The sequence below is a fragment of the Cyprinus carpio genome, unplaced genomic scaffold (genome assembly GCF_018340385.1).
Source record: "Cyprinus carpio isolate SPL01 unplaced genomic scaffold, ASM1834038v1 S000006746, whole genome shotgun sequence".
Lineage (NCBI taxonomy): Eukaryota > Metazoa > Chordata > Actinopteri > Cypriniformes > Cyprinidae > Cyprinus > Cyprinus carpio.
Genome location: NW_024879345.1, coordinates 868,837 through 891,562, shown reverse-complemented (window position 1 = coordinate 891,562; position 22,726 = coordinate 868,837). Strand labels below are relative to the sequence as shown.

The window sequence follows — 22,726 nt, the reverse complement described above, 5'->3', positions numbered from 1 at the left end:
TTCCTTTTCTTTAAAAAAAAGAATGTTAAAGCAAACCCCAAAAGTTAAAGCGTAGTGAAAGTGTCGATGCTCTCTCTGCAGGCTATGCTGGATGTGGTGGCGAATGAAGGATGGCTCGTGTCTGCGCTGAGCATTTGCAACCTTGTACAGATGATCATTCAGGCCAGATGGCTTCACGATTCTTCACTGCTCACACTCCCTCACTTCCAAAAGCAGGATCTCTATGTCTTCAGGTATGAAAACTTGTAATACTGTACGTCCTGTCCTTATTTCATCAACACTCATCACTCATTTTAACATCTGTCCCTACACGAATAAACCTGATATAATAGAGATTAGAAATGATGCTCAACCAACATCACTATAATATATATATATATATATATATATATATATATATATATATATATATATATATATGAGCATTATTAGACGTAATTTAAAAAAGATTTTAAGTAATTTAAACAGTATTTTTTCTGATTCTTTTATAGTTACTTAACATGCAATTTTTTGTAATGTCATATTAATTAAGTAAATGGAAAACAATTTGATGTAGGATTTACTTTGAAACATTTTCACTTATAAATTGCAAGTAAATTTCACGTAAAAAAAAAATTAAATGACAAATAACAAACCTGTCACCAGTTACAGGACATATAAAATAATTGATAACTGTTTTGACATTGTTTTCACACAGCCATCTTGTCACAAGACAGATCATAATTCAACTGAACAAATGTGAAGTTACTGTATTTTACCTTTGCTGAGAGGAATGGGGTAATTATGGTGTAGGCATCTTATAGCCTCTTATAGCCTGTAAACAAATCCAGATGTTGTATGTAGCTCGGGTCATATTGCTGTCTTGTAGTGCTCAAGGGATCCAAGATAAAAAGACGTGAATGGATTTTCAGTGTTTGGTTTGTCTGCCTATAGTAAATGACCCTGCTTGGTGCCTCTAGTGCACAAAGAGTGACGGGATGTTAACCCATTCCTGCTGCAGAGCCTGATGGAGGGTGTCCCAGAGGTGCTGACTGCTTGCACACTCCTGAGGACAGCTGTGACCACAGCATCTGTGTGGCCTTCCATTGTTCTGCTGTTAGCATCCAGTTGCTTTGCCTCAAAGATTTAGTGTTTGCTGCACAATTTTATCATGACAACATCAATCAAATGGAGATACTGTATGTCTAACCAGAAGACCCTGACTGGGGTCACTAGAATAATTTAGCCAATTCAGTTCAAAATGTTGCTGTAGAATGGCCTATAAGTTAGGGCTGTCGCGATAACTGCAATATCAATAGACCTATTGATGGGCAAACCACAGGGGAATGCAAGAACCGCAGGATCAGAACGAACTGTTGTACATGTAGGCTAGCAATGGCCTAACATTCTTATTGTCAGGTTTATGTTCTGTTATGGGGATCGTTATTTTGTCATTCTCTTCGGTTAACTTCACTTCCTGTTTCAACGCTATTTGGTTTTGGTTTCATTGGTTTCTGAATATGACTTTGTTATATCGTAACACATACACACACATATGTACAGTGGGGAGAATATTTATTTGATCCTCAGCTTAATTTAAAAGTATACAAACTTACAAAGAAATGAAGGGTCTGTAATTTTTATAGTAGGTTTATTTTAATGGATAGAAACAGAATATCAACCAAAAAATCCAGGAAAAAAACACATTATATAAAGGTTAGAAATTGATTTGCAGTGAGTGAAATAAATATTTGATCCCCTACCAACCAGCAAGAATTCTGGCTCCCACAGACTGGTAATGTGCCCATGTGAAACACACTTTAAGAAGTTACTCCTAATGTCAGCTCGTTACTTGTATAAGACACCTATTCACACAATCTGTATCTTCCATTCCAACCTCTCCCACCACCATGGGCAAGACCAAAGAGCTGTCAAAGGATGTCAGAGACAAGATTGTAGATCTGCACAAGGCTGGAACGGGCTACAAGACCATCAGCAAATCATCTGGGTGAGGAGGAGTAAACTGTTGGTGTGATTATTCGGAAATGGAAGAAATATAAAATAACCATCAGTCAGTCTCAGTCTGGAGCTCCATGCAAGACCTCGCCTCATGGGGTAAGGATGTTCATGAGAAAGGTGAGGGATCAGCCCTGAACTACACGGGAGGAGCTTGTTAATGATCTTAAGGCAGTTGGACCGCAGTCACCATGCAAACCATTGGTAACACACTACACCACAATGGACTGAAATCCTGCAGCATTGAGGGTCAAGTTGATGGGGACATGTTCTGTAAAATCTTAGACGAGAACCTTCTTCCCTCAGCCAGAACACTGAATATGGGTCATGGATGGGTCTTCCAGCATGACAATGACCCAAAACATACCACCAAGGCAACAAAGGAGTGGTTCAAGAAGAAGCACATTAAGGTGATGGAGTGGCCGAGCCAGTCTCCAGACCTCAATCCTATAGAAAGTCTGTGGAGGGAGCTGAAACTTTGAGTTGCCAAACAACAGCCAAGAAACCTTAAGGATTTAAAGAGTATCTGTAAAGAGGAGTGGACCAAAATCCCTCCTGAGATGTGTGCAAACCTGGTGACCAACTACAAAAAACGTCTTACCTCTGTGCTTGCCAACAAGGGTTTCTGCACCAAGTTCTAAGTCATGTTTTGCTTGGGGATCAAATACCTATTTCATTCACTGAAATGCAAATCAATCTCTAACCTTTTTCTGGATTTTTTTTTGGTTGGTATTCTGTCTCTATACGTTAAAATAAACCTACCATAAAAATTAGACCATTTCTTTTTAAGTGGGCAAATTACAAAATCAGCAGGGGATCAAATAAATATTTCCCCCGCTGTATATAGTGAGAGAGAGAGGATTATTATTATTATTATTATTATTATTATTATTATTATTATTTTATGTACCTTTCAAAATTCATTCTATGTTATTTGGTGCTCAAGAAATAATTCTTATTATGGTCATTGTTGTGTCATGGTTATGGTTAATATTTTTTATTTTTTTTTATATTTTTTTTGGAAACTGAGGCATTTTCTTCTGGATTTTTGTAACATTTTATGTGTAAAATATACAGTGGGTTTAGACCCCTCTTTAAAAGAATCACATTTTGTTGCCTTGCAGCCTGTAATGAAGACGGACACAGTTCCGTTTTATCCAGCTGTATTTACTCAGTTTTATATTGTACAGGCTTATTGATTTTTAAGAAACATTCTTTGCTTTCTCTTCTCCTCTACCCATGTGTTTTCCGCTCGCCTGAGTCTGAGTGTATCCTAACACGTTGTCACAGAGAGAGCCAAGTGTTCACTTCCTGTCGGCAATGTTAAAGGGGTGCAGAGCTTCTCACCTGTGGCTCGCTGATTATGACCGTGTAACATGGCTTAGCGGCTAATCCCGCCACCATCTCTTATCTAACTCCGCAAACACCATCAGCATCACTTATCATCGGTGACGCCTCCCCCACCCCGCTCCAAACTCAGCCCTCGAACCGCTTCTCACACATGCACACACTAACATCATTGGCATTGGATTTTCTCTCGCCCATAACATGTCCCACGGCGAGTGTAATTTGGTGGAAACACAATAAAAATGGTAAGAGAGGGATCAGGCCAGGCAGGATCCATCATGCTGTGACAGCAGGAGACGGCAGCTCAGCCAGCCCTTACATGATTGAAGGCACCGTCACGTGACCGTCTTTTTTCCTTAACAGGAGGTGGAGCGCCAAAGGTGTGAGGGGCGGAGGTGGCTATCAGGGCCCAATCGAGGAGCTTCCTGAGCTAATGGCCGCCTGCAACGGGAAAGAGGACAACTTCACATCGATGGTGAAGGAGGTGCTGCAGCCCAATCAGATCTATCAGGTGCGTCATCTTATGTACCCAAGACACTCGGTTTACAAAGCTGTCTAATTTATCATCACCTACTGCATTTCTTGACACCGTTGAACAAAGCATACTTTTTTGGAGATTGCAGTCATGTGGCTGAATAACCTCTTAGCAACATAAACATTCAAATAAATTCCAATTCTCCATGCATTAGGCAGTGGCCGCGAGCGCGTGATTTGCCGAAAGCGGCAGACAGTCACGGTGGTCTCAGGTAGCACCAAGATCTCCAATTACCTCCCAAATGAGAGGGTTTAGAGCTCCAATCTAAGTGCTAATTGCAGCGGTAATGTGTGCATCCGAGCCCAGCGACGAGCCCAGCGCCCGTTTCCCATCAGTATTCCAGCAAACCCCGCTTCCTCTCGGCCCTGCTAATTAAATAAGCACATGCGCCGCCGCATCCTCGTCTCATTCACTAAGGAAGCGTAATCCTTGCATAAATAGCTGTGGCGGGGTGATCTACACCGTTTTTCCCTCCATCTCCCATGTCTCTAATGCTAACAGAAGCACGGCAAGCAAACAGCCTCCACACAACACATTCTTTTATTTGTTCTTGATGTTTTGCCATATTCTTTGTTTTATTCTAGTACAGTTGTTAAACGGTTGTTATTGTACAGTTGGTTACACTATCAATCAAAAGTTTGGAATATTTTTATTTATTTATTTCAAAGAAGTCTCATATGCTCACCAAGGACACATTTATTTGATTTATCTGTTTCCAAAAGTAAAAATTGTGAAATATTGTTAAAATGCAAAATACCTGTTTTCTATTTGATTATATTTTAAAATGTAATTTATTCTAGAGATGGCAAAGCTGATTTTGATTACTACAGCCATTACTTCAGTCTTCAATGTCACAAGATTCTTCAGAAATCATTCTAATATGCTAATTTGGAGCTTTATATATAAAAAACTGATATAAAAAATTATAATTAAACTTTATTTGGAGTCTTTTTATTTAAGCCTAATATGTCACTATTGATGAGCATTGTATGGAAGCCCGTTTCCGCCACTGAATAAAAAATAAAAAAGGTAATTTGACTTTTTATCTCACAATTTTGACTTTTTTCAATTCTGACTAATTGCATGATACAAACTCGCAATTGCAAGTTCAAAAGTCAGAATTGTGTGATATAAACTCACAATTTTAAGACATTAAGTAGCAATTCTGAGAAATAAAGTCAGAACTGCGAGATATAAACTCACAATTCAAAACTGGACTTTAACTCGCAATTACGGGTTTATATCTCACAATTCTGACTCTATATCTCGCAACTGTGAGTTTATATCATTATATGAAGGATCATGTGACACTGAAGACTGGTGTAATGATGCTGAAAATTTAGATTTGATCACAGAAATAAAATACATTTTAAAGTATATTCAAATAGAAAACTTCCATCTTAAATTGTAATGATAATACACAATATTTCTGTTTATACAGTGGCTACTGTTTTTGATCAAATAAATACAGCCTTGGTGAGCAGAAGCGTAATTAATAAGTATAGCTAAATTTACCTGATGTCAGTCAAATTCAAGAAGAAGAAAAAAGCATGTCCTCTTCACTGTGCTAACTCGGGGTTCTTTTCCCAGGCGTGGGCTTTTCTGAGTCACCTGCCTGTGGTGGAGGTCAGGATGAGTGTTAAGGGCTGGTGGGAGGGTTGTGAGGAGCAAACTGAGCGCGTGATCCCTGCTAACGTCTCCAACATCAGGGATGAGTCCAGCTGGCTGCCGCTGCATGCTGACCAGGAGTACGTCCTCCAGGTGTCCCTGCGCCGCCTCAACGCCGGCCAGCAAAGAGTGAGTCCACCGACATATGAAGAATCACACTTTATTCACTCTTTTCTTTTTCTTGTCCAGCCATTTAATCAATACTGATTCCATTCTTTTCAGAGGAAGCAGGACAGCAAGGCACAGGCTCCACTCTTCCCCAAACCCAAAGACGAAGGCTGGTTTCTTGTTCTCGGGGAGGTTGACAAGAAAGAGCTGCTGGCTATCAAACGTGTGGGATTTATCCGCAACCACAGCAGCGTGTCCGTGGCCTTCTATACACCGGAGAAGACGGGAAAGTAAGAGCCGTCTGCTGCTACTCTAACCGTGTTTTTTGTAGTCGCTACAGTCTTAACGTCTGAATCTTTCTCCAGGTCTATCTACACGCTGTACCTGATGAGCGACAGCTACCTCGGCCTGGATCAGCAGTACGACATCCACCTGAACGTCATCCCAGCCAGCATTGCTGCGCAAGTCAACAGTGAGATATCAGATAACGCTGGCAAAATGGCCCTGAAGTGACCTCGCGCTTAGTCAAAACTAAACCAAAGTTTCCCTCTTGGCTTGAGATGTTCATTTGGTGGACAGTTCTTCAGTTCTGTTTGTGAGTTCTAGGTAAAAACTACACTGAATGAGTGCCAACTTTTTTTTTTTTGTTCAATTAAACATTTAGGTGATTAGAACATCTGGCCCAAACAGTTTGTTTCCCCATAGATTTTATATCTAACACTTTCAAATGAGAGATCTGATGGTTGTAATTGATTCAAGAGGAACCTTCTAGATCAGCCTCATCTGTTTCTCAGACGCTCACTCTTCCTGCCTTATTACTCTATTTTTTTTTTGTAAACTCTGCATTACATTTGAGGGCAAACCTTATATTTGTCTGATTAAAATATAAACATAAAAAGATTGTTTTTGCTTCTGAATTATGGAAATGTTCAGTATGAAAATCAATTTTGTTAAATATAAAATAAAAACACATGCAGCACAGTTGTATTTATCAGTCTATCAATTGTTTCCATTCTTTCCTAAGTGTTCACATTTACATAGAATTGGCATTTACTGTGTTCAGCAGTTATTCACAGGCCACATCTGTTTTGTTTTTTGTTACAGAGGTCAAATAGTCAGCACATGCTTGTTATTATTTACCAAGTCACCCGTCAGGGTAAAAATGACTTTTGTCTGTTACTATACGTATTGTTACATGCTTATTATTTCTGCAAGAATATAAAGATGTTCTGGGTTTTTTAAAGTAATACATTTACGCATATTATTTTATTAGTATTGAGTGGATGTTGAGGTTTGACTGAAGCAAACAATCATAATGTTGATCATGATAATTGTGACTCTGGAGCACAAAACCAGTCTTAAGTCGCTGGGGTATATTTGTAGCAATAGCCAAAAATACATTGTATGGGTCAAAATTATAGATTTTTATAGATTCAGCTTTCAGCAGATGTATACTTCTCAATTTCGAATAATTGACACTTAAGACCAGTGATCAATGATCAGTTCTATAAAAAAAAAAAAAAGTTGCTTTAATACCGGACAAGACAGCATCTCCGACAAACCCTTTTCTGATATAGGCTTGCTTAAAAATTGAAGTAGCCTGTTTTATTTTGCTGTCTCTAAGACTGTAATTAAAAATCCTAATTGTTTAATTGTTTTAAAGCGTTCATTTATTACCAGTGGTTTTAATGGCCATGGTTTTGAGTCCCTACTGAGGACTTCATATATTGTAAAGTATTTTCGATTGTTCTCTTTTCCACTGACGCCGTTTAATCAGCAGCAAATTCAGGCTTTAGGAAAAGGTTAAAGCTGCATCAAGCGTTTCGTGTGCTGGGCGCATCCTTTCTGATTTTCTCCTGCTGCAGGAGCTTTTCTATTACAGACACAGACTGCTGTCCTCCGGAGATACACACACACAAAAAGAGCTTTTGGCATTCAGCTTTTTTGCATCAACATTTACTGCATACAAAATAATTTAAATTAAAAATTCCCCCTTGAATATTTTATGATTTTAATCATTTTGTAATAATTTTATCATAGTAACACAAATAATTCATCATATTGTTATCACAAAAAAAAAGACTTAAAACAGTGGTTATATCTACATAAAATAAGAAATATGAACAAAAATAAAGTCTATCACAGTGGACAAAATGGCTGGCTCTTTATTCAGCAGGACACTGATAGGAAGAAGAGTGGGATTTACTCCCATAATCACTGATTTCCCTCTCACCCTCTGAATCAATACTGCTGTTTTCTTAGATGGACATCAGTTCGGCGTGCATGAATTTTGCTGTAGGCCTACCTGTATTGCTACAGAATAAAACAATCAAGCAAAACAGTTAAACAGTAAGAAAATACGACCATAAAATAACTGCGTTCAGTTATAAGCAACGTTCTGTGTGATATGCCTTTTTTTTCTTCTTGTATTTTAAATAAATGGGCTAAATAAATAAAATAAAAAACGAGCACGTAAATTGTATTTATATGTAGGCCTATCGCATATTTATAGATATGTAGTGTTAAATATCTGCACATTTAAAATGTAGTGTATTCATACTTTATGTTGAATATTTTGATCTTATTATAACGAAGGACATTTTTCTGCGACAATTCCGATATTTTAATTGTGCCACAACTTAGCATTTAGTTAGGATAGATATATAGATAGATAGATAGATAGATAGATAGATAGATAGATAGATAGATAGATAGATAGATAGATAGATAGATAGATAGATAGATAGATAGATAGATAGATAGATAGATGTCAGTGAACTTTAAATGTAAATGTTATTCATAGTGCGTTACGGGTCAGGGGTCAGCATTTCTAACAAATCGTGTGCTGGTGAATGGGGTCCAATGGGAAAATCCTGTCTGGTCCTTCAGTGTCCAATGAGCTGAGCTCAGGGGGAGGGTCCGTGTGCTGCTCAGACAGAAAGACTTCAACAAACTCCTCCAAAAAGATCCCTCTGGATACAAAGATGCCGTGTTTCCCGGGTTTGCTGTGGAATTCGCCGTGAATTAACGCGTCTGGATATTTCTCGGTGTGGAGTTATGAACTTATGAAGTTATATGTTAAGTCATATATGAAGACGATGCAAGTTTGCAGTGTGGTCTGATATGAGGTAAGAAGACGTGCAAGTTTTAACCTGTTGAAATGTTAAAAGTTATGCTTAAGCAAAATATGAAATTATAAAGGCAGTGTGATCAAATACGTCCAATGTCATCTAATAGATATGAAGCAGATATCAAGAAATCCTGCAAAATGAAATGCGCAGTGTGTATTAACATAGTCCACCGTAAACGGCTTTATTAGCAGTAGTAGTAAATATAGATTTTGATATGGTAGCCAGTTTCATAAATCAGAGCGTGCATTTCAAAGTCGGAAGAGAAATGAACGTGCGCTCTGCTGTTTTCCAGAAATATTACGCGCGTCTGATGGATGGATGGAGATTCCGGGCCCGAGTGGATTTCATGTGTGTGTGAAATAAGACTCACGGCGGATGAAAGAAGCGAATCCTAACCATGAAGGTCTGTTGGTCTCGGATCTGCGTGTAAGACATCTCAGGAACATCCGCGATGGCAGTCTCTGAAACCTTCCCGTGCTGGTGAAACTGCTGGAGACCTCACGCATGCGGTTGAGCTCGTGCTGTGGAGAGACTGAAGCGAACAGCAGCAGAAGGGTCTGAGACAGCTGTCAGTGACCGAGAGCATGAAGGAGAAGTCGAAGAACGCGGCGCGGACGCGGCGCGAGAAGGAGAACAGCGAGTTCTATGAGCTGGCCAAACTGCTGCCTCTGCCCTCGGCCATCACCTCACAGCTGGACAAAGCCTCCATCATCAGACTGACCACCAGCTACCTGAAGATGAGGATAGTCTTCCCAGAAGGTGCGTCAGTCATATGCAGACATCATCTTCTGCGTACACGCGCCATCTCTCAATAATCCATTCGTTTTGGGAAGCATAGAATCATTATTGTTGTTTTTGTCAGCAATAATGATAATAATAATAAACGATATGTTATTAATAATACAATGCAGCTGTTATAGTTTTATTGTTATTAATTCAATTCAATCCAAATGTATTCTTTTCACAATACACATTGTTTCAAAGCAGCTTTACAGAAATGTACTGTTGTTATTATTATTAGTAGTAGATTATAGTATTGGCGCTGTATATTAATAATTAATATATTATTATTAAAACATATATTATTTGTTTAAAAGTATTCTTTTATTTCACTAGTATTTTGATCTAGACATGTAGCTAGGCTATGTGTCATTTAAAGGCCCTAAAGAACAATCTTTTTTTTTTTTTCAATAGGAAAATGCACATAATTAGCGGAAAGGATAGGACCGAAATCATTTTCAAACACACATTACCAAAGCGCAGTATTAATAAAAGTATTTAAGACGTTTTAATAGAGTTTTAGAAGGCCTGTCCGTTTTTAAAACGCAAACACGGAGCGGAAATATTACGGTAGATGCGGCCTGGCACTTTACAGCGACACATTGATTTATTTTTAAAGCAACAAATAAATATTCTTTCGTGATTTATTTATTTATTTATTTATTTATTTTTAAACATATAAAAGTGAATTTCATTAAAGCAAGGAGACAAGTTATTTTCCACTTCTGCTCTGAAGAATAGCGCCAGTTATCAACCTCAGATCCACACCTGACTCACGCGCTCTCACACACATCACTGCATTCACCGAACTATTATTATTATTATTACTAAGAACAGACCCATAAAAAGGGATCGTGTGATTGTGGATATGCCATCACTCAGCACGGGTTTAAGACGCTGAGACAAACACATTTCATCAGTTACAGCTGAACTGATCGTTTGTGTGCGACGTGTAAGATCAAGAAAAAAAAAAAAAAAAAAAAAAAAAAAAAAAGTGTAAAAACATCTACATCAACAGTTTGCCAGTCTTCCTTTTAGCTGAATTTTTACCTCTTTGTATTATTGTTATTATTTCTATTATTATTATTTTGTGTATTCTTATCCATGTTTGTTTTCACCTCTTTAATTTTAATTTACTGTTAGATATGCACAATGAAGACTGTTATTATTTCTAATGTAATGACTGATTAACATGTTTGAAACCTGCTGTGCTTACAAACGGCTCCGTCTTTGATAACAAATGAAGAGAAAGTGTTAAATATGATTAAAGATACATTTATATCTGCGTTAATTATATGTAGCCTAGATGACTGGGCTCGCAGTGTGTCTGTTTGGAAACAGTCATGTGGTAAATATCCTTCATTCTCTCTCCATCTCGGATAGATACTGAAGTGTAGCGTTTTTCCATCCTCAGGACTGCACATGTGCTTTACTCATTAGACTGTAAATACATGCATGGGACTGCTCGCCCGGGTTAAAGGTCAGCGAGGTCACGGTGCAGACAGGAATGAGACAGTAAAATTTTATCAGAAAATGAAGGAAGGTGAAGGTGGTTTTATGGTGGTTATTTATTGCTCGGCTGTGACGGACACTGCTGTCAAATAATAGTACAATATTCCACCAGTTTAATCATTGAACTTTATGCGAGATAGGCATTGTTTTCTGTTTTTATTCGTTTAGTTTTAGTAAGTGTGTTATTACGGGTTTTCGCTCAGATTTGTTTTATTATTAAATTATTATTAGATAGTGATTCCTCTTGTTTTACGGTTATTCGAAAATTAAAAATGGCAGAAGCGTATTTATAACGATTGTTTACATTAGAGAATAGAATAGGAATATTTGTAATCTCGTGTGAATAACAGGCATTATGGTTCTTGTGTCGGAATATATCTCGGGCCTGTGAAAAGAAGAGTTCTCAGCAGCGCCTAAAGAAACGGGCTCACAGCTTGTACAGTAGATCAGAAGAATTGTTTTAATATGACTTCAGTTTTCTTGTCTTGCGAGCAATTATTGAAACACTTCCGCTGGAGATGCAGTGATGTATTGTTTTGCGTGAAGTGCTTTTATTGCTTATGTAAAGTTTGTTCTGTGATTAGCTCGCGGATGTCCAGATCCAGTCAGATCTAATAATCCCTGCCAAATATCAGAACCTTTCGGATCCATCTGCATTATAATCCTCCGCGCACTAAATATTATAATTTTTTACTGTTTCGACCATTTTTATTATTATTGTTTTATATTATTATCAATATCATCATTATTTAATAAACCTAAATATTTTATCATAAGCTGTAATTAGAGAGCATAGTGTGAGTTGTCGAAAGAATTAGCCTACAGCTTTCACGGAATCTTAATATAATTGATTTGTTTAGGCTATAATTTTAAAAGCAGCAAGAGAAAAGCTTTTTCCACGCGCTTCTTCTTCAGTGAGCTGTCTGAGCAGTAATGTGATTGTTTCTGCTGGATAAACGTTTGTTTAATATTAAAGTGGAATCAGAGCTTTCGCTTTCATCTGATGTTTGTTTTCGTGTGATTTGCATTTCAATAAGGATTGTGTGTGTGTCAGACTGTTTGCTTTATCGAGTTTCTCCGCCTGTACGAGACCGTCATAAATACTCCTCATTTACATTCAGCGTGTTTACAGTCAATCCAGGCTTAAAATATTGACTGACTGATCGGCAGATGACGATAGAGACTATTATTCTGCTGAAGTTATTTGTGTGTGTGTGTTGTTGTAGGTTTTGATCATGGTTTTTTCCGTCAAATCGAATTTCATATTAGAGATTTCATATTAGTATTAGTATTTCATATTAGTCTATTTTATGTAGGCTATGCGCTAAGACTGGTTTTAGCTTAGCTCTTTTCAGCACCCTGATGGATTGTCAGATATTTAAGGCTCATCATAATAAGTCAGTTTTTTTATAAGCTGATGTGTTTTTTATGAACACGCTCCGCAGGTCTCGGGGAATCTTGGGGTCATGTGAGTCGAGCGAGTTCTCTGGACAATGTGGGCCGAGAGTTAGGATCACATCTGCTTCAGGTACACACTTTAAAATTATCTACTTGCCTATTATTATTATTATTATTATTATTATTATTATTTTATGTAGGTTTAATAATTAAAATATTCGAATGGTATCGAATTCTGAATCTATTCTATCGAGCTTTTTTTAATTATCGTATAGATCTACTTAGAATTCGTCTTACAGTTACAAGTTTGCATTGCTAGTAGGTCTGTTCCACCGTCACCATTAGGCCGTCTAAAATATTAATATTTGTTATTTGTTGTGTTTCTAGCGAAGATTTTGTTTCATAATTTATTTAGCCTAAATGATGAATGGTTTTTAAGTGTTTCCTGCATCTATTTATATTTTTACTTATTGTTATAATGGACCATGAAAGCTTAATTTTATCTCCTGATTCAGATGTTGATGTTACCTCAGCTCTATCCGAATTACATATTGCTTTAAAATAAAAATAAAAACATTAAAAAAAATGATTTCTAAGAGCTAATGATGCTTTTATAATATAATAACTAATTAATGTAAATAAATGCATTAATTATTATTATTTTATTATTATTATTTCTTCAGACTTTGGATGGCTTCATTTTTGTGGTAGCTCCTGATGGGAAAATCATGTACATTTCTGAAACTGCATCAGTGCATTTAGGGCTGTCACAGGTAAAGTGCACGCTTTCATATTTACTACTGATTGCTTTTATTTATATTCCGCCTAGATCCCAATATTTCTGGCAGCTTTGACTGCAATGACAAAAGTCCATTTTAACAGGTAGAGCTGACGGGGAACAGCATTTATGAATACATCCACCCCGCAGACCACGACGAGATGACCGCAGTCCTGACGGCTCACCAGCCGTATCATTCACACTTCGTCCACGGCAAGACAGCCACTAAACACCTCTGCACACAAATCAATTCATCTTCCCTCAAACCGCTCCTTCACCGTCTCCTGCTTTATGTTGTTTTTCTAGAATATGAAATGGAAAGGTCTTTTTTCCTGAGAATGAAATGTGTCCTTGCTAAAAGAAATGCTGGCTTGACGTGTGGTGGTTACAAGGTAGGCTGTTATATTTTCATTCGTTCCTTTTTTTATGTGTGGTGTTAAACAAAGATCTCCACAGCTGTGTAAAAATACATTAATTATATACAGTATTTAATATTTTTTCCTTATGTAGTGTAGGGGAGAATTTGGCAGCATATTTTAAAACATCAGCGATGACTAATGTGACCCTGGACCACAAAACCAGTCTTAAGTGTCAATTTTTCGAAATTGAGATTTATACATCATCCGAAAGCTGAATAAATAAGCTTTTAATTGATGTATGTTATGATATGACAATATTTTGCCGAGATACAACTATTTGAAAATCTGGAATCTGAGGATGCAAAAAAAAATCAAAATACTAAGAAAATTACCTTTAAATTTGTCCAAATGAATTCTTAGCGATGCATATTACTAATCAAAAATTATGTTTTGATATATTTACAGTAGGAAATGTAAAAAATATCTTTATGGAACATGATCTTTACTTTATATCCTAATGATTTTTGGCATAAAAAGAAAAAATTATAATTTTGACCCATACAATGTTTTTTTTGGCTATTGCTAAAATTATACCCCAGCGATTTTAGACTGGCTTTGTGGTCCAGGGTCACAAATGTTCAGGAAGCGATCCAGCTGCATTTTCTAACTTACATTGTATATAGACAGAGAATGTTTAAGATAGCATAGAGATGATCACAGTTGCTGTGAACTATAATACAGATGCATATATGTGTGTGTGATCGGGATTTCCAACAGGTCATTCACTGCAGCGGCTATCTGAAGATCCGTCAGTACAGCTTAGACATGTCTCCGTTTGACGGCTGTTATCAGAACGTGGGTCTGGTTGCTGTGGGTCACTCTCTCCCCCCCAGCGCAGTAACCGACATCAAGCTCCACAGCAATATGTTCATGTTCAGAGCCAGCCTGGACATGAAACTCATTTTCCTGGACTCCAGGTACCATGTGTTCATACGCTTACACATATTGCTGTGCTGCTAGTTTTATTAAGGATAATACAGGCAATGGGGACCCTATGAATCAAAATGCTTTTTTTTTGCATTCTGCATCTTTGTACTTGCAGATTATATTATCAGCATAACAATTTGAACAAAACATTAACATTTGAAAATTCAATGTTAAACATGGATATCAAAATGGTTATATAATGTAAAATTGTATTTTGACACAAACAGGACTTTCTTGTCTTGTGCACATGTGCCTCTATGATTGTGTAAATGCAGCTTTGTGTATATATACATATGCAGCTGTGTTTAGTGAGACACACATTTGCGCATTGGGCTTGCGTTTAGCCAAATCTGTCCCGTTCTTGCACGTGCCGGTGTGTGGACAGGTGTTGGTGCTCACGCCAACACCATTGTTATTCCATTCTGTGTTCTGTGTTTGTCAGGGTTGCGGAGCTCACTGGCTACGAGCCGCAAGACTTAATAGAGAAGACACTTTATCATCACGTCCACAGCTGTGACACTTTCCATCTCCGCTGCGCGCACCACTTGTGTGAGTTAGGTTTGTTTTTCCTCATTCCTCTGGTCACGTCCCCTTTACAGCATCTAATAATAACAGCAGCTTTAGTGATGACTTACATCGCTCACCGTCATGAGGGTACAACTGAGCGTGCTAATTGATAATACCACGTTACAGGAGATGAATATGATTTCCATGTCTCAACATACTGATATGAGCCTGAGCTTGGATTACACATGCAATCAATTAGCAACTAAATTAGTGAACCGCATTGAAAACTACATGTTTAGTCCTTAAAAACACAATTTTCTTTAATCTATTGTTTTATCTATTCCATTCCTGATTGCAGAACAACGCAGCTTATTAAGAGACACAATATTTGACATTATTTGCTATAAATAGTTATTAAGGCTGAAAGAAAAACAGCAGTTTATGGTTTAAACATGCAAATGAAAGCAGTAATTAGCTTTCCTGAATAAAAAAGATTAAATGAACCACGCGTAAAGCCAACTAAAAAAAATCACAATGTTGCACATGAAAGTAAACAAATTAATTAAATTTTTTTTTTTTTCCTGTTTTGCAAAAGAAGCGTATGTGAAGTGTGAGAAATGTTCTTTAATTGATTGTGTGTGTTTTTCTCTCGGTAGTGCTAGTAAAGGGACAAGTCACCACCAAATACTACCGATTCCTGGCTAAGCAGGGTGGGTGGGTGTGGGTACAGAGTTACGCTACTATCGTACACAACAGCAGATCGTCCAGACCACACTGCATCGTCAGCGTCAACTACGTCCTCACGTGAGTATGAGCATATCTTCAAATATGCATCTTCAAAACAGCATGAGATCTTTATACACTGTTGTTCAATTTTCATTAATTCAATCCAGATAATGAACACTGAATTCTATGAAAGTCATGTTAATTTCATGTTCATAGTTAATTTATTTTTTTAAATTTTTTTTGCATTTGTAACACCTTGTTTTGAGTTTCTGAGTACTTCATTGTTTCCAATAGAGACATCCTTTATAAAGAATATAAATCCATGATGTGTAGTAGGCATTTGTAATTACAGTTTAAAATAACTGTATTCTATATTAATATATTTTTTAATCTAATTTATTCCTGTGATGCAAAGCTGAATATTCAGCAGCCATTACTCCAGTCTTCAGTGTCACAGAAATCTAGTCTAATATGCCGATTTGATGATCGAGAAACATTTCTTATTTTTTATCAGTGTTGAAAATGGTTTTGTTTTTCATGATTCTTTGCTGAATATACAATTAAAAAAAAAACATTGATATGGAAATCTGTTGCAACATTATACAAGACTTTACTGTCAATCAATTTAATGCATCCTTTCTAAGTATTAATTTATATTTAAAAAACTTGAATTTTGAACAGTAGTGTATACAGTATGCATGTAAAATTATATTTTCAAATTACTTAATGTACTTGCACTGTAACATTGGATACTTAAATTAAAAATTAGAAACAACTTCAGCGGTCACACTATAGTATGGGAATCAATTATCAATATTAACTAACTATTAACTATGACTTTTGCATCAATAAACTCATAATTTACTGCTTGTTAATAGTTAGTAAGGTAGGCATTAGGTTTTGGTGTGGAATAGGATTAAGGGATCTAAAATATGGTCATGCAGAAAAATGCATTAATATGTGCTTTATAAGTACTGATAAACAGCCAATATGCTAGCAAAGTTCATGCTAATAAGCAACTAGTTAATAGTGAGAATTAAACTAAAGTGTTCAAAATTGTTCAATAATGGAATTCCATACACAAACTTGAATCCATTTGTACATGACTAACATGCATGCAGTGTATTAGGCAAAAGTGTAGTATGCCATATAATTTCTTAAAGCTTCTGTCTACAGTTGTGTTGAATTGCCCACATTATTCCACTATTACTCAGCTAAAAGGCCTCTCTCAGTGACTTACAACTAGCAATATGTTCATTACAATATCATTAAGGTTTATATTTATGGTGTTTACAAGTCCAGCCATGACAGTGACTGAGCGAGTTAAAGCTGCCCTGATACTCATCAGTCAGTTTGGGGTGTCATTCCTGTTCTTGCTTTATATAATATGCCAGCTGCATGTACAGGAACTGCATGGGAGCCAAGGGTCGTGGATGATTTATTTGTCATGCATTCATACTGACAAACTCTGTGCATTAGCACAATGAACTTTTCCACTGGAACTCTCTGGAAAGAATGAGGTAGGATTGAGCAATGGAGCCATCGCTCACACAACGGTTTTGAGCGAGGGACGTATGGAAGAGTGAAACACAGCATTTGTGTGCACACTTACAGAGAGCCCATTAGAACTGATGCCAGCATCTGGAGCATTGACCCCCCAGCCCCACTCGTTCTGCCTCCAGATGTAAATGAATTGCGTGCCATAAAAACCTTCATTAAAAAAAGTGGATTGGTTTTAATATTCCAGTCTGCCAATAGCTTGCGAGTGTCAGATAGCTCCCACACCAAAGCAAAAAAAAAAAATTTTATATTAGGTTTAATTAATAGGTTGTAAATATGATGAGTGTTTATAGCTTACAGCTTGCTAAGAGTGTCCATGAATGGAGTTCTTCTTCTTTTTTCTTTCTTTTTTTGTGATATTCCCTGCCATCATCCATGATTCAGTTTCCTTGAGAAGAATGATTTCCATAAATGCGTGCGTTGCACTGTAGACATCACGAGTGCAAGATCTGTTTCCTTTTTAACCTCTCCACATGTGCTCTCATTCAGAAATGCACAGCTAGTCTTTAGTGAGAAAAGGAAGCGAGGTGGATATGTCTGGCATCTTATCGAGGTGTTATCAGAGTCTACTCACACGGGCTGTGAGGTGTGAAATGAGATGGTGTGTGTGTGCTAGAATGGCAGCTCAGCTGAATGAGATTGTGTGTATGCGCTAAACCACTCACACTGGTCAACCTGTTGCACCTTAAGGGTTTTGGCTTCTGTTTACAGGCCCTGACCTCTGGAAAACTCTTTGTTTACATAGAGCATACAACGACGATGTCAACTTAATGAGATGGCATGGATCTGCGAGTGCATTTGCATGGGTGCATGTGAGAAAGTGTATGTCGGTCTTTTTCCAAGATGTTGCCATCTGCATGCAATCCCATTAGTCTGCGTGCTGTCTGAGCCAGGCTGCTAGGCCTCAGGAGGGAAGCTGGCATCGGCGCCTAGCTAGCATGTGCTCCAGCCATCGTTTTCTGAAAGTTATACATCACTGGGAACAGAAATCCATATACCACTTTACTGAGAAATCAATTCCCATTTCCTAGTTATGCCTTGTGTGGTGATCCCTGTGTGGGTTTGATTTAGCCAGACATAGCTCTTAATCTCACTGTGTATTTGAACAGAGCCTCCAGCCCTCCAGCCGTATGTTTGTAGGAGCCTTGTTCCAATCCTGTAGGAGAAACAATGCAATTCATTTTCTGTCCTTGAGTCTTCCTCACACACTGCTTCACAAATGAGCATGGAGCCTGAAGTATCTAAAAATGCCTGACCATACATTTCTCTGAATGGTAAACTGAAAAGGAAAAATGCACCAGTAAACAGTAATACCGAGACAAGCACTCGCAAACCATGAAGTTGCACACACTGTTGAGTTCAAGACTAAATGTTGCTGTCATTCCCCAACAGGGACACAGAGTACAAAGGACTACAGTTGTCCTTAGATCAGGCGACATCCACTAAACCCTCGTTCACCTACAACAGCCCCCCTACCCCCATCATTGAGAACAGAAGAGTTGGCAAAAGCAGAGTCTCCCGTACCAAGACCAAAACAAGACTCTCGCCCTATTCACAGGTCAGTATCACAGTAATGCCTTCCATTTGGATGGTAATGGTATATTGGGAGCTCTAGGAAGGTCTTCTGTTGCTGGGAAGACTTCTGATGTGATTTACACAACTAGGACATTCCTTAAGTAACATTTCCATAAACTAATCATTGCCTTCTAATTTTAGGTGTTGGGTTTGGGATAGGGTTAAGGTCTGGAACAACATGCAATCATTTTAAGGGTAGGTTTGAGGGAAGGTTGAGGATATATGTAGGACTCGGATTGGATGATAGGAATGTTGGATGTTGATCCAGCATCATGTTCTATGTGTGTAAATCACACTGTGCATAATATCAGCTTTGCCCTCAGTGATAAAGGACAATTATGTTACTGGAGGCACCCCAACACTACACATTTTCAGCACATTAGCAGAAACTCCAAGTCATGAAATGAGAGAGACATCCAACGTGTATACTGTTAGCGTGCCTCCAGGAGCATGGTTAGGAAATCCTGTATTAATGCATATTTGTTTCTATTGTGCAGTATCCGGGTTTCCCCACGGATCGCTCAGAGTCAGATCAGGATAGCCCATGGGGAGGAAGCCCACTCACTGACTCTGCATCTCCTCAGCTTCTGGAGCAGTGTGAAGGCATAGACTCCTCATGCGTGTACCGGCAGTTCCCAGAACCACGGCCGCTGTGCTACAGCCTACCACTGACAGATGACCATCATACCTCTAGTGATCTCTACGGCCACACTCACTCCGAGTCCTGCGAGAGGGGTCGCTGTAAGGCTGGCCGATACTTCCTTGGCACCCCTCAGCCTGGACGAGAGGCATGGTGGGGTGCAGCTCGCTCTGTTCTCCCATTGCCCAAGTCTTCATCCGAGAATGGGGACAGTTTTGAAGGTGTGATGCCCCACATCACCTCTATCCATAGCCTGCAAGGTGTGTTTCTTTCAGTGGATCTATGGTTAGAAACCAAATGTTTTTCATTTTTGTTCCTTGCTGAGCAGAAACTATATGTTTTGGCCTTCCACGGCCTCCTCAAACCAGGTTAGAGCAAAGTAAAAGTTAACAGGCAGGAACATTCTGAAAAACGTACGAAAACAACAACCTAGAAGAACTAAATTTCTGATTTGGTAATAAATAACAGCTGTTGCAAAGAAGAAAGACTTAAATAAAAAACCTCCCTACAGAAATCATTAAATAATGATTCTCCACTCATCTGTCTGTCTATAGACCAGGGGTCTACAGCCCTGTTCCTGGAGAGCTACTTTCCAGCAGACTTCAGTTCCAACCCTGCAATAACACACTTGCCTGTAATTTTCAAGTAATGTGTCGATTAGCGTATTTGTGTGTTTTTTGGCGCTTTTCCACTACGTGGTACGACTTGGCTCGGTACGGCTCAGTACGGTACTGTACTGTACGGCTCAGCTCGGCTTTGCATTTCCACTGCAGTTTAGTATCGCTTTAGAGTGGGTGGGATTATTCACGTCGTAATAGTTGTGCCGCCTCTACGGCCACGACTCCTAAAAAAAACATTTTCATTCTGCATCGCCCCATCAAGCTTTCACTGGATCCGCTTCTCTGCTATCAAAGAGAGGAACGTCCGTACTTCCGCAACAGACAACCAAACTTTTTGGTTGTTTAAAAAAGGTGCACTCCTTCAAAACAGTTGGGTTCGATCCTTCGCTGGCTGTGCTGATTTAAATCTAGCGGTTCATTTGTGTCACAAGTTCAGTGACGCAGGTAGTGACGATTCTCTCCGGCCATTCTGTCATCAGCAGAGCTTACACGTCACATTTTGGTAACGGTATGGTTCACTTGGAACCTCAACCGAGGTGGTACTAAAAAAAGTACCAGGTACCACGTACTGTACCCAGTGGAAAACCCCCCAAAAGTGATCCGTACCGAGCCGTACCGTACCGTACTATGCAGTGGAAGAGCGCCATTTGATTGGGGTTGGAGCTGAAATCTGCAGGACGACAGCTCTTCAGGAGCAGGGTTGGAGATCCCTGCTGTAGACAGTATTTTAAAAAATTTGGTGTTCTGGTATATTAAGCCCTTGACTTAATCCAAAGGAAAACCTTGCTTGTTTTGGTTCCTTGAACTGTGGTAAATTCCTCATGGTAACACTGTTTTTGTCCCACTTGCAGTGAGGGGTCACTGGGATGAGGACAGCATGGTCAGTTCACCTGACACGAGCGATTCAGGTGACCGATACCATGGTGAGCAATGCCGTTCAAGTCCTCAAGAGCCCAGCAAGATTGAGACGTTGATTCGAGCCACGCAACAGATGATCAAAGAGGAGGAAAGTCGTCTCCAGTTGAGAAAGGCTTCTACAGAAATACCTTTGGAGTCTACAAACAGTCTGGCAAAGAGCCACGGCTCCTCGTTTCACAGTACCGACTTTTCCCAGTCAGCATTGCAGAGTGTGGTGTGTCGAGGGCCGGCTCAGGTTATAAGCCCCACCACTAGTCCTGTTCCTCTGTCCCGTCTCAGCAGCCCCATCTCTGACAGACTGGGTAAAAGTAAAGACTTCCTGCAAAATGAGCTCTCCTCTTCTCAGCAACACCAGCAGCCACTGCCCCTGACGGGCACATGTGCTGTCTCTCCGACTCCAGCGCTATACCCCTCACACCCCCGCCAGTACCTGGAAAAACACACAGCCTACTCGCTCACCAGCTACGCACTAGAACATCTGTATGAGGCAGACAGCTTTAGAGGATACTCCCTGGGTTGCTCAGGTTCCTCCCATTACGACATGGCCACTCATCTGCGCATGCAGGCTGAACAAGCACCGGCCCATAAAGGCACCTCTGTCATAATCACCAACGGCAGCTGATGCTTATCAAATCACGAACCACCACTCAGCGCTTCACCCTCTCACTCAAGCTAGCCTAGAATTTCTGATTTGATTTGTTCTTGTTCTTACACATTCTACAAATACTTGTTTTCTAGTAAAAAAGTAAGCATCCTTAAAACAAACAAGTACTTAAGAAGCAAAATTGCTTAAGATATTATGATTTTTTCTTTCTTTCTTTCTTTCTTTCTTTCTTTCTTTCTTTCTTTCTTTCTTTTTAAATACTGAGGTTTATGCTGAAGAAAAAATAATAAGCTAATAGAAAGTAAACAAATTTTATATTATGCAATTTTGTAGAAGTAAATTGATCTTATTTAAAGGATGTTTAGATATTTTTGCTAGAAAACAAGACAAACATACTAAGTACACTTTTGCAGTGTATTAAGGGATGTGAGTTCTGTCACTATTATAAGATGTAAATGCTTGAATGAATGGGGATTGTTCAAATAATTTGTGAAAGTAGGAGAATAATGAGAAGCATGAATTACATGATCTCATAACAGCACATTGAGGTCTCAAAAATCTAAACAGAAAAACAGTATTTAATTTATTTTTATTTTTTATTTTTTTTGGCGAGGTGGGGGGGTGGTCACAATACTTTATGGATAAGCAACAAGTAAATTGAAATTTTGGGATATTGTTTTATTTCTTGTTCATTAGTTGGTTTCTTTGTTAATATGTATGTGTGTGTATATATATATATATATATATATATATATATATATATTTTTTTTTTTTTTTTGATGCAACAATTCTACATTCATGGCTTCAAATTCCATCCAGGTTTTTGTCATTTGCTTTCTATACTTGAGACACAGCAGTAGCCTGATTTTAACCAGTCCATCTGTGGCATTGGGAAAAATACTATTTATTATTACAAGAAAAACTTAAAAGTAAAAGTAGCATGCTGATGTACCAGAGATTAACAACTAAGTCTAATGC

General features: G+C 38.4%; 2 protein-coding genes across 3 annotated transcripts in view; both read left to right on the top strand.

The window, feature by feature from the left end:
* The window catches only part of ascc3 (activating signal cointegrator 1 complex subunit 3), a 168,847-nt gene extending 162,193 nt beyond the window's left edge, over positions 1 to 6,654 (top strand). Inside the window, exons 38-42 of the mRNA XM_042755765.1 lie at positions 82 to 233; positions 3,706 to 3,853; positions 5,468 to 5,674; positions 5,768 to 5,943; positions 6,019 to 6,654. Coding sequence (XP_042611699.1) covers positions 82 to 233; positions 3,706 to 3,853; positions 5,468 to 5,674; positions 5,768 to 5,943; positions 6,019 to 6,166 — 831 coding nt within the window. The 3' untranslated portion in view covers positions 6,167 to 6,654. The remainder of the gene's footprint in view (positions 1 to 81; positions 234 to 3,705; positions 3,854 to 5,467; positions 5,675 to 5,767; positions 5,944 to 6,018) is intronic.
* Positions 6,655 to 8,422: 1,768 nt separating this feature from the next.
* LOC109059956 (single-minded homolog 1-A-like) lies at positions 8,423 to 22,516 on the top strand. 2 transcript variants are annotated; one of them, XM_042755750.1, is made up of 12 exons: positions 8,423 to 8,781; positions 9,077 to 9,543; positions 12,522 to 12,604; positions 13,158 to 13,247; positions 13,357 to 13,465; positions 13,559 to 13,644; positions 14,389 to 14,588; positions 15,041 to 15,147; positions 15,762 to 15,909; positions 18,784 to 18,949; positions 19,464 to 19,866; positions 21,078 to 22,514. In XM_042755750.1, exons 2-12 carry the CDS (start codon positions 9,369 to 9,371, stop codon positions 21,764 to 21,766), a joined length of 2,256 nt encoding a protein of 751 aa, XP_042611684.1. In that variant the 5' UTR covers positions 8,423 to 8,781; positions 9,077 to 9,368; the 3' UTR covers positions 21,767 to 22,514. The 2 variants fall into 2 exon arrangements, with proteins under 2 accessions (XP_042611684.1, XP_042611685.1); XM_042755751.1 differs by lacking the exons at positions 8,423 to 8,781; positions 9,077 to 9,543; positions 12,522 to 12,604 and having other exon boundaries at positions 13,159 to 13,247; positions 13,361 to 13,465; positions 21,078 to 22,516.
* The last annotated feature ends 210 nt before the right edge of the window (positions 22,517 to 22,726 follow it).